At 56.3% G+C, this 10,523-nt stretch overlaps 1 protein-coding gene and 2 non-coding genes across 3 annotated transcripts; all 3 read left to right on the plus strand.

Moving 5' to 3' along the window:
* Positions 1 to 2,652: 2,652 nt before the first annotated feature.
* Positions 2,653 to 9,564, plus strand: NANOS3 (nanos C2HC-type zinc finger 3). The gene is made up of 2 exons (XM_055371911.2): positions 2,653 to 6,539; positions 9,244 to 9,564. Exons 1-2 carry the CDS (start codon positions 6,002 to 6,004, stop codon positions 9,303 to 9,305), a joined length of 600 nt encoding a protein of 199 aa, XP_055227886.1. The 5' UTR covers positions 2,653 to 6,001; the 3' UTR covers positions 9,306 to 9,564.
* On the plus strand, positions 3,449 to 3,558 carry MIR181C (microRNA mir-181c). Its single transcript, NR_106246.1, has one exon. It is a non-coding gene; the product is annotated as a microRNA mir-181c (primary transcript).
* MIR181D (microRNA mir-181d) lies at positions 3,640 to 3,747 on the plus strand. Its single transcript, NR_106313.1, has one exon. It is a non-coding gene; the product is annotated as a microRNA mir-181d (primary transcript).
* Positions 9,565 to 10,523: the final 959 nt, after the last annotated feature.

The following is a 10,523-nucleotide window of genomic DNA, read 5'->3' on the forward strand; positions in this document are numbered from 1 at the left end:
ACAGTTTGAGGCAGGTGCACGGGCTGGGCAGGAGACCCAGACCGAGAACAGATGTGTGAGGGGCATAGTCCGACCCAGACAGACAACCCTGGGATGACCAAGAGACAGGTGGACCCAGATGGACACAGGGCCGGAAGCCTGCACGGACCACAGGCAAAGAAGAGAGATAGTCAGACCCAGGATCGGGGCTGCCGGCCTCCTGTCGCCCCAGCCCCAGCTTCCTGGCCTTCAAGACAAGACCCCTCTTCCACTGTGGTCTTGTGTCTTGTCTTAGGGTGAAAACTTACAGGGAACAACCTCCTTGGCAGTTCAAGGCCAAAGCCCTCAGAGGGAGGGGTGGGAGGCACAAAGGACACACAGGAGGTATCTGGGGAACCCCCTACAACATAGCCAGAATGTCTCCTGCCTGATGACCCCCCACCCCCAACATTACAGCTGTTCACAGTCATCAGGAAGAAAGATTCCTGTGGGACAAGGTGGCTCATGCCTGTAATCCCAGAACTTTGGGAGGCCCAGGAGTTCGCGACCAGCCTGGGCAACATAGTGAGATCTCATCTCTACAAAACTTTTTGTTTGTTTGTTTGTTTGTTTTTGTTTTAAGTTAGCCAGGCCAGGCACCTGTGATCCCAGCTACTTGGGAAGCTAAGGTGGGAGGATTGGTTGAGGCTGGGAGGTCGAGGCTGCAGTGAGCTGTGATTGCGCCACTGCACTCCAGCCTGGGCAACAGAGCGAGACCCCGTCTCAAAACAAAACAAAACAAAACAACAACAAAAAAGAGAGAGAATAAAGATTTTTCTTTTTTAAAGAAACGGGGTTTTAAAGAACCACTGCTGGGTGCCGTGGTTCATGCCTGTAATCCCAGCACTTTGGGAGGCCCAGGAGTTGGAGACCAACCTGGCCAACATAGTGAAACCCTGTCTCTACTCAAAATACAAAAATTAGCTGGGCATAGTGGCAGGTGCCTGTAGTCCCAGCTACTCAGGAGGCTGAGGCAGGAGAACTGCTTGAACCCAGGAGGTGGTGGAAATTGCAGTGGGCAGAGACCGCGCCGCTGCACTCCAGCCTGGGTGACAGAGCAAGACTCCATCTCAAAAAAAAAAAAAAAAAAAAAAAAAAAAAAAAAAAAAAAAAGAGAGAGAGAGAGAGAGAGATGGGGGTCTCACTGTGTTTTCCAGGCTAGTCTCAACTTCTGGGCTCCAGCCATCCTCCTGCCTCCCAGCTAGCTGGGACTACAGACAAGAACCAAGCTTTTGAGGAACCTTGAGAGTTCTGGACTAACAGAGCCACTTACCTTCCCAGTCCACAAAATGGGTATATCCTGCTCACAGCGTGATGAATGTAGCGTTATCATTAGTAATGTAATTATTAACACCTGTGCTCCCAACTCACTCTCCTTCCCAAGTCCTAGGCATTCTCCTCCTTAGAATGATGATCCACAAGGCAGGGGACCGGCCACCTCCCTCGGAAGGGCCTGGACACCTGGGGTGGAGGTGGCGGATAAAGAGAAGCCGATCAGGCCCCCCCACTCCACAGCCTGAATGGGAGGATCTGCTGGACGTGGCGGATGAGCTGCGAGAGAGGGCGCCCCACTCCAGCTCCAGACAGAGGGGTGGGAACGTGACCCCGACCCGGGGCGGGTGAGAGGGCGGGCTCTGGGGAAAGGGCTCTAGAAGGTGCCGGGAGGCGGGAGGGGGGCTTCGGGAGGGCGAGTTAGCCGGGATCGGGCTTGAGGGGCCCTACGAAGTTCGGTTTGGGGGCGTGCCCGGTCGGGGCGGACCTTAGTGGGGGCTGGGCTTCGTGGGGGCAGGACGCAGTCCGGGGCGTCTATAGAGCAGGCTTTTGTGGAGGGCTCTAAGGGGGCGGGCCCTAAGGGAGCTGGGCTCTTTGAGGACTGGCTTAGGGGCTTGGCGGTGGGCTCCGTGGGAGTCTATATGGGCGGGTTTTAGAGGGAGTGTGTTCTGGGGAACAGGTCAAAAGCGACGGGGCTCTAAGGGGCAGGGCCTGGGCTGGGGCCTGGGCTGGTGGCTCCAGACTGTGGGTGGGGCTCTCGGGGGCGCGGCCTCGGGGGCTGGGCCGGGTCCTGTCGCCACCACCGTGAGGGGTGTGGTGGGGGGGTGGTTCACGCAGCTCGGCACACTTGGGGGTCCCTCATCTACCTTGGGGTTATGCCAGGCGGTTATTTTGGGCCTCAGTATTCCCCTCGGTGAAATGCCAGGGGCCAGGAAATTACTTATTTTTTTGCGACGACGGGGTCTCGTCCTGTCACCCAGGCTGGAATACAGTGGCGCGATCACGGCTCACTGCAGCCTCGAACTCTTGGGGTCCAAGCGATCCTCCCATCTCAGCCTCCTAAGTAGCTGAGACTACAGGCTCACTACACCACACCCAGCTAATTTTTTTGTAGGGACAGGTATCTCGCTATGTTGCTCAGGCTGGTCTCCATCTCCTGGGCTCAAAAGATCCTCCCGCCTAAGCCTCCCAAAATACTGAATTACAGGCGTGAGCCGCAGCACCCGGCCATGCCGGGTGCACCTTCCTGGGCCGTCCGCAGACCCAGGTCAGGGGCGAAGGCGCGCTCGCCCATCCCTGGTCGTCACTGCTTGGCTTGCGGGGGGGTGGGAGATAGGGGTGCGTACCTGTAGGCCTGGGGGCACCCGGGGCGGGGGGGTGGTCGCCGAACTCTGTGCGATCACTGGAGGAAGGGACTGGGGGTCATTTGAGGGATGAGGAAATGGAGAGGGGGCGCCGCAGCCGGTTTTGAGGCCTAAGGGGCAGCCCCCACGTGGCTGCGCGGACTCCCTCCGGAAGTGCCCGAGTTCAGATGCGGTGCGACCGCGCACGCGGGGCGAGCGGCGCCCTCTCTGAACCTCCTGCCTCTCCCCTGTCTAGTGGGGCCCCAGTGCACTTGTAAAGTGGAGAGACCTGACGACCCCCCAGCCCCAAGCGCTCCACTCACGCTGTTGTGATTCCTAAACCATCGTGCCCGGAACTCAGTGAAGCTCCCAGAACGTATTACATTGTATTAAAATGGCTTGTTTATCTCCACGTTGCATCAATGCCCTCGGGGCCAGGATCCTCCGTTGCCAGACTTCCCGGGAACACTTCGAATGCCTCCTCCACCTGGGACTAGCAGTGGCCTTTGGCCTCAGTCTCCCCAGTTGACAAAGGGGGGTAATCTGCACCTCCAGGATCACTTTGTGAATTACTTAAGGAGCGGGCTTGAGGCCAGCATCCCCTGCACTGCTACATCTCCATCCCCATAGCAAAGGCTACATTTTATTTACTATCATTTATATTTGCCTTGTGTTTTTCCCAGATCTAGGTGCAAACAGCACCTGAAAAGCGTTTGTTTATTTCATGAGAGAAAAGGGGTTCCTTACTCTCTCCTCCTCTCCCTCTTCATGCTCTCTGGTTCCCTGCCACCTACCCCACCCCCGACTCCAGGTCCCGGAAAATTTGCCAAGGGTTTGGGGGAACATTCAACCTGTCGGTGAGTTTGGGCAGCTCAGGCAAACCATCGACCGTTGAGTGGACCCTGAGGCCTGGAATTGCCATCCTCCTGCCGGTGACTCTGACCTTCCAGATCTAGGGGGGCCTGGGGAGCCCCCAATCCAGCCTGGGCACGTCCCCTCCCCTAGGCCACAGCCGAGGTCACAATCAACATTCATTGTTGTCGGTGGGTTGTGAGGACCGAGGCCAGACCCACCGGGGGATGAATGTCACTGTGGCTGGGCCAGACACGGCTTAAGGGGAATGGGGACTGGGGACAGGACCCCCCCACCGCCACAGTCACTCAGCCTGTTTTTTGCCCTGACCCCAACCACTCCTCTTTGGAGAGGAGAGCTGGTGTCTGGAATCTGGATGGACTCTGGCTGGGTTTGGGACTAAATATTAGAGGGTTGGGGGTAAACGGGCTGGGGCAGGGCAGCTAAAATCCCCCTTTTTTTTTTTTTTTTAAAGACAGAGTCTCACTCTGTTGCCTAGGCTGGAGTGCAGTGGCCCAATCTCAGCTCACTGCAACCTCTGCCTCCAGGGTTTGAGTGATTCTCTGGCCTCAGCCTCCCAAGTAGCTGGGATTACAGGCATCTGCCACCACGGTGGGCTAATTTTTGTATTTTTAGTAGAGACGAGATTTCACTGTGTTGGCCAGGCTGGTCTCAAACTCCTGACCTCAAGTAATCCTCCCACCTCGGCCTCCCAAAGTGCTGGGATTACAGGCATGAGCCACTTTGCCTGGCCTAAAACCCCTTTCTGAAATGTTGGTGGTAAGTTCTGCTCCGTGGAGTGCTCCATAGTTTTGTTTTTTAAATTAGAGACAGGATCTCGCTCTTGTCACCCAGGCTGGAGTGCAATGGTGTGACCTTAGCTCACTGCAGCCTCTAATAACTGGAGTCAAGCATTGATCCTCCCGCCTCAGCCTCCCCAGTAGCCGGAACCACGGGCACGCGCCACCACACCCAGCTTATTTCGAAAAAGTGTTTTTGTAGGAACAGGGTCTCAAAACGTTGCCCAGGCTGGTCTCCAACTCCTAGGTTCAAGCAATCCTCCTCGGCCTCTCAAAATGAGCCACAGTGCCTGGCCAATAAAAGTTTCTTAAATGAATGGATGGGTGGATGAGCTGTGTAAGCGGCACAGCGTCTCTCCTCTGTGTCCAAGTCCTGAGCACACCCTACCCTCCTGGGACTGAGCTCAGATCTCATCTGGGGGAGGACATTGAAGACCTGTAGGTATAGGGGTCCCCTCCTAACAGCCCAACTTGCTATCCCCCACCTCCCAACTCCAGAGGGTTCTTTCTCACCCCTCTGCAGCCCCCGCCAGGAAAGGGCGCCCTCCCCAGCACCTAGCCTCAGGGGGCCCCAGTAACTAGAAGGAGGCAGATGTGGTGCTTTTTGTTGTTGTTGTTGTTGTTTTGTTGTTTTGAGACAGAGTCTTACTCTGTTTCCCAGGCTGGAGTGCAGTGGCTTGATCTTGGCTCACCGCAACCTCTGCCTCCTGGGTTCAAGCAATTCTTCTGCCTCAGCCTCCTGAGTAGCTGGGATCACAGGCACCCGCCACCATGCCCAGCTAATTTTGTGTGTGTGTGTGTATTTTTAGTAGAGACAGGGTTTCACCATGTTTGCCAGGCTGGTCTCGAACTCTTGACCTCAGGTGATCCGCCTGTCTTGGCCTCCCAAACTGTTGGGATTACAGGCATGAGCCACCACTCCCTGGCCTGGTGCATGTCTTTATAAATAACTGGATGGGCAGGTGGCTTCACACCTCAGTTTGCTCATCCATTCAATGGGGGTTCCACTAAGACAACCGATGTGAAAACTCTTGGAGGGAGACCAGAGCTGGGGGCGGGGGGGCATGATCCTTCCCCCCTACCCCCGCAACCAGCCCATGAGCCTGGGACTACCACACTCCTTTCAGAGACAGCTGGAGCATCAGCAACCTCCCCCCTGGACACACACACACACAAAGAGCCCAGGGGCACCTGGCCACTCCGCCGCCCAGGGGAAGGAAGAAAAAGTTATAAAGAAGTTACTAAGTTAACTTCTTTAAGTTACTGGTAACTGCTAGTCTTTGGGGGTGGGGTTTCCAACCCATTCTCCCCATCCTCCAGTGGGGCTGGAGGGCTAAGGACTCCTACAAGGAGGGGAGGCAGGGTAGCCCCCCAATTCCCTGGAGGTGTGTACGTGGGGGTGTGGTGCACATCGCAGGATGCCCCCCCACACACCCTGTGTCCTGTAGTCCCCCGGCACAGCCAGAGGCCATACAGCCTTTTAGGAGGAGTATTAGTGGGGCACCAGGCCCCCCTGTGACAATAAGGAACCTCCCACAGCCTGCTCCTCCCTCTTCACACCCCCTTGGAGGTAAAAGGAGGGTCGGCCAGCACAGACTCCCAGGCTCCAGAGAGGGGAAGGAAGGGGTAGCAGAGAGGGGTCAGAAGGAGGGAGCTTAAGCCAGGCAGGGTTACTTGTCTCTGTGACTCCTTCCGCCTGGCACATGCTGCCCAGCTATGGGGACCTTTGACCTGTGGACAGATTACCTGGGTTTGGCACACCTGGTTAGGGCTCTGAGTGGGAAAGAGGGTCCTGAAACCAGGCTGAGCCCCCAGCCAGAGCCAGAGCCAATGCTGGAGCCGGTGTCAGCGCCGGAGCCGGTGTCAGCCCTGGAGCCGATGCCAGCGCCGGAGTCGGTGCCAGTGCCGGGACCCAAGGATCAGAAGCGCAGCCTGGAGTCCTCGCCAGCTCCCGAACGCCTGTGCTCTTTCTGCAAACACAACGGCGAGTCCCGGGCCATCTACCAGTCCCATGTGCTGAAGGACGAGGCTGGCAGGGTGCTGTGTCCCATCCTGCGGGACTACGTGTGTCCCCAGTGCGGCGCCACGCGTGAGCGCGCCCACACCCGACGCTTCTGCCCACTTACTGGCCAGGGCTACACCTCCGTCTACAGCCACACCACCCGAAACTCGGCAGGCAAGAAGCTGGTCCGGCCTGACAAGGCGAAGACACAGGACACAGGCCACCGCCGAGGAGGAGGAGGAGGAGGAGCAGGTGCCTGCACAGGTGGCTGGGGGGGACCTGTCCGAGGGTAGTGGCTGAGCCCCCCTGTGAAGTAAGATTAGCCCCAGTACCCACCTCCAAGGGTTAGGGGAAGACCTTAGAGAGAGCTTAGAACAGCAGTTGATTTTATTTACGTATTTATTTATTTATCTTGAGACAGGTCTCTTTCTGTTGCTCAGGCTGGAGTGCAGTGGCGCCATCTCGGCTCACTGCAACCTCCACCTCCTGGATTCAAGCGATTCTCCTGCCCCAGCTTCCTGGGTAGCTGGGATTATAGGCGCGCGCCACCACACCCGGCTAATTGCCACCATGCCCGGCTAAATTTTGTATTTTTAGTAGAGATGGAGTTTCACCATGTTGGCCAGGCTGGTCTCAAAACTCCTGATCTCGTGATCCGCCCACCTCGGCCTCCCAAACTGCTGAGATTACAGGCGTGAGCACCGCACCGAGCCAGTTTATTTATGTATTTATTTATTTACCTTGAGACAGAGTCTCTTTCTGTCACCCAGGCTGGAGTGCAGTGGCATGATCTTGGCTCACTGCAACCTCTGCCTTCCGGGTTCAAGCGATTCTTCTGCCTCAGCCTCCTGAGAAGCTGAGATTACAGGCGCCTGCCACCACGGCCAGCTAATTTTTGTATTTTTAGTAGAGATGGGGTTTCACCATGTTGGCCAGGCTGGTCTCGAACTCCCAACCTCGTGATCCACCCTCCTCAGCCTCCCAAAGTGCTGGGATTACAGGCATCAGCCACCACATCCGGCCCGTAGGGTTATTATAGATGCAGAAAGAAGACTTTTATTTTATTTATTTATTAATTTATTTTTCTTCCTTTTTTTTTTTTTTTAAATTTTTTTTTTTTGAGATAGAGTCTCGCTCTATCACCCAGGCTGGATGGAGTTCAGTGGTGCCATTTTGGCTCACTGCAACCTCTGCCTCCTGGGTTCAAGCGATTCTCCTGCCTCAGCCTCCCGAGTAGCTGGAATTACAGGCGTGCACCACCATACCTGGTGTGTTTTTTTTTTCCTCCCGTAGAAATAGGGTCTTACTATGTTTCCAAGGCCGGTCTCAAACACGGCTTAGGTGATCCTCCTGCCTAGGCATCCCAAATGCTAGGATTATAGGCGTGAGCCACCACGCCTGGCCCCAGTGAGGCTCTCTTTCTTTCTTTCTTTCTTTTATTTGATTATTTTTCTGAGATGGAGTCTTGCTCTGTCACCCAGGCTAGAGTGCAGTGGCGCGATCTTGGCTCACTGCAACCTGTCTCCCGGGTTCAAGCGATTCTCTTACCTCAGCCTCCCGAGTAGCTGGGATTACAGGCACCCACCACCGCGCACGGCTAATTTTTGTATTTTATTTTATTTTATTTTATTTAGTACAGACGGGATTTCACCATCTTGGCCAGGCTGAGTCTTGAACTCCTGACCTCGAGATCCACCCGCCTTAGCCTCCCGAAGTGCTGAGATTACAGGCTTGCGCCACCATGCCTGGCCCCCAGTGAAGTTTTAAAAGAGAAACTCGTTCTAGCAACTTAAATTGCCTTTGAGGAAGTCAGCTAACAGAGGAGGGGCCAGTCTAACTAGGTTTGTTTGGGCACTGCCTCCCCCAGCAGACTGTGAGCTCCTGGAGGATAGTGACTGGGAGAGGACGACCCCTCCCAACTACTCTCAGGCAGCTTTGCAGTGAACATTTCTTAAAGTCATGAAAGGGTCAGGTGTGATGGCTTACACCTGTAATCCCAATACTTTGGGAGGCCAAGGCAGGAGGATCGCTTGAGCCCAAGAGTTTGAGACCAGCCAGGGCAACATGGTGAAACCCAGTGTCTACAAAAAATTAGCTGGGCATGGTAGTGTGTGCCTGTAGTCCCAGCTACTTGGGAGGCTGACCAGGGAGGATCGCTTGGTCCAGGGGACAGAGGCTGCAGTGAGCTGAGATGGTGCCACTGCATTGCAGCCTGGGCAACACAGCAAGACCCCGTCTTAAAAAAAAAAAAAAGCACTGGGCATGGTGGCTCATGCCTGTAATCCCAGTACTTGGGGAAGCTGAGGCAGGTGGATCACCTGAGGTCAGGAATTCAAGACCAGCCTGGCCAACATGGTGAAACCCCGTCTCTACTAAAAATACAAAAAATTAACTGGGCATGGTGGCATGCGCCTGTAATCCCTGCTCCTCGGGGGGCTGAGACAGGAGAATCGCTAGAACCTGGGAGGCGGAGGTCGCAGTGAGCTGAGGTCACGTCACTGCACTCCAGCCTGGGCGACAGAGTGAGACTCCGTCTCACAAAAAAAAGAAAGCATGGAAGACTGCCTCCAGGAGAAGATAGTGTTTCCTGTGAGGTTTGATGCTGTCTCACTGGGAGACGCTGGAGGCCAAAAGGACATAGGGAAGATGGTGTCCTGCGGCCAGCCTTTCTGATGAACAACTTTTGGGAGTAACAGATCCGGGGACCCCAGAGCACGGCGGCCACGAGAGGGCACCACAGTCGCAGAATCGGAACTCCTGTGCTTTGTCTCGGGCTCTGGGTCCCAGCGGGGCCGCCCGGCGGAGCCAGAGACGTCACGGGGTCGCTGTCTCCGGAGCAGCCCCTGGGTGGCGCCAGAGGTCCAGCAGGCCCGGAGGCCGAGTCCGTGGGCAACTTGGGGAGCGTTGAGTCATCGTCGCCTGTGATTAAGCATTTCTCTCCCTCCCCCTCCACTAGGTTTCAGAGGTGCCGGGAAGTCTGAGCCTTCGCCCTCCTGCTCTCCCTCCATGTCCACCTAGGAGGCTGCCTACACCTGGGCAAGGGCACCCGGGCTCGGCTGGATTTCCAGGAAGACCCACCCTATGACGACTGCCCCCACTCCCAGACCCTCCCCCCAGCCTGGGATTGAGCCCTGGGGATGACCCGGGGTTGGCAAGGGAAGAGCTGAAATCGCCCTGTCCTTGGGGATCCCACCCTTTGTGCCATCTGCCGTCTCCCTAGTGCTGGGCATCCAGTCAGCCCTCAATAAATGCTTATGAATGGATCAACAACAGACAAGGCCTGGTCTTGGGACAAGGTGTAGTGTGAACCTTGCTGGGAGTCCTGTACCTAGATCTCCCCTTCTCCTTCTTTGAGTTTCGGCACCCTGGGGTGCTGGGGTGAGCTGCTTTGTGCAGAGAAACACAAGTGGGTGCCTTGGGGTAGCTGGGGGGGTTCATGGCACCTCAAAGCCAGATCGACATCATGAGACCCTTTCTGTGGACATTTGGTCTTTCAGCCACCCCCTGCACTGACATGCAAGATGGGTGGACTCCTCCCATCCCACCCCCAGCTCCGTACTGGAGGTGGGGGCTTCATTTGAGGAAGAAATTGACACACAACGAGACAGAGCCCCCCCCCCCCCGACATCCTCATCACTAAGGAAGGTGAATGTTTATGTCACCATGGATGCCCCAGTGACAAGCCAGGCAGTTTAGAGCAAGGGAGGGACATTTAGGGGGCAGGGAATGGGACCATGTCCTGGGTGGGCTTGGGCAGGAGCAGAAGGATGGGGCTGTTCTGGCAGGGCGGGGGGGAAATGCATGTGGGGGAATCCCCACACCCCTGCTTGCCTCCTCCACCTCCAGATCTTGTCCTGTTGGGGCAACAGGTGGCAGTGCTCAGGAAGCCAGTGTGCCCACTGTGCAGTCCACATTCCTACCCCGCCCCCGTCCCACAAACCAGCCTGTGGTCTGGCAGCGGGGAGCAGGAAATCGAGCTCTTTGCTGTCCCCTCTGCCCTTGGCTTTCCGACTTAAAATGGAACCGGAGGCCCTGGGGATGGGGGTGGGCTCTTGCAGACAGCTGGGTCGTGGAGGGGGAAGTGGGGAGGAGGAGAAAGAAAACAGAAGGATCCCAGCGGCTCCCAGGGTCTGGGAATGGAGTTACAGTTTCCTAGGGCAGAGCCGCTGGGGCTGGAGACCCGGGGAACTGGGCTTACACCAGGGCATGTCCTGGTGGACAGGGGGCTCACCTGGG

Source organism: Gorilla gorilla, chromosome 20 (assembly GCF_029281585.2).
Source record: "Gorilla gorilla gorilla isolate KB3781 chromosome 20, NHGRI_mGorGor1-v2.1_pri, whole genome shotgun sequence".
Classification (NCBI taxonomy): Eukaryota; Metazoa; Chordata; class Mammalia; order Primates; family Hominidae; genus Gorilla; species Gorilla gorilla.

Coding starts and splice junctions, on each gene's coding strand:
- NANOS3 (XM_055371911.2), top strand. CDS start 6,002: ATGGGGACCTTTGACCTGTGGACAGATTACCTGGGTTTGGCACACCTG. Junction 6,540..9,243: donor AGGAGGAGGAGGAGGAGCAG/GTGCCTGCACAG, acceptor CCCCTCCACTAG/GTTTCAGAGGTGCCGGGAAG.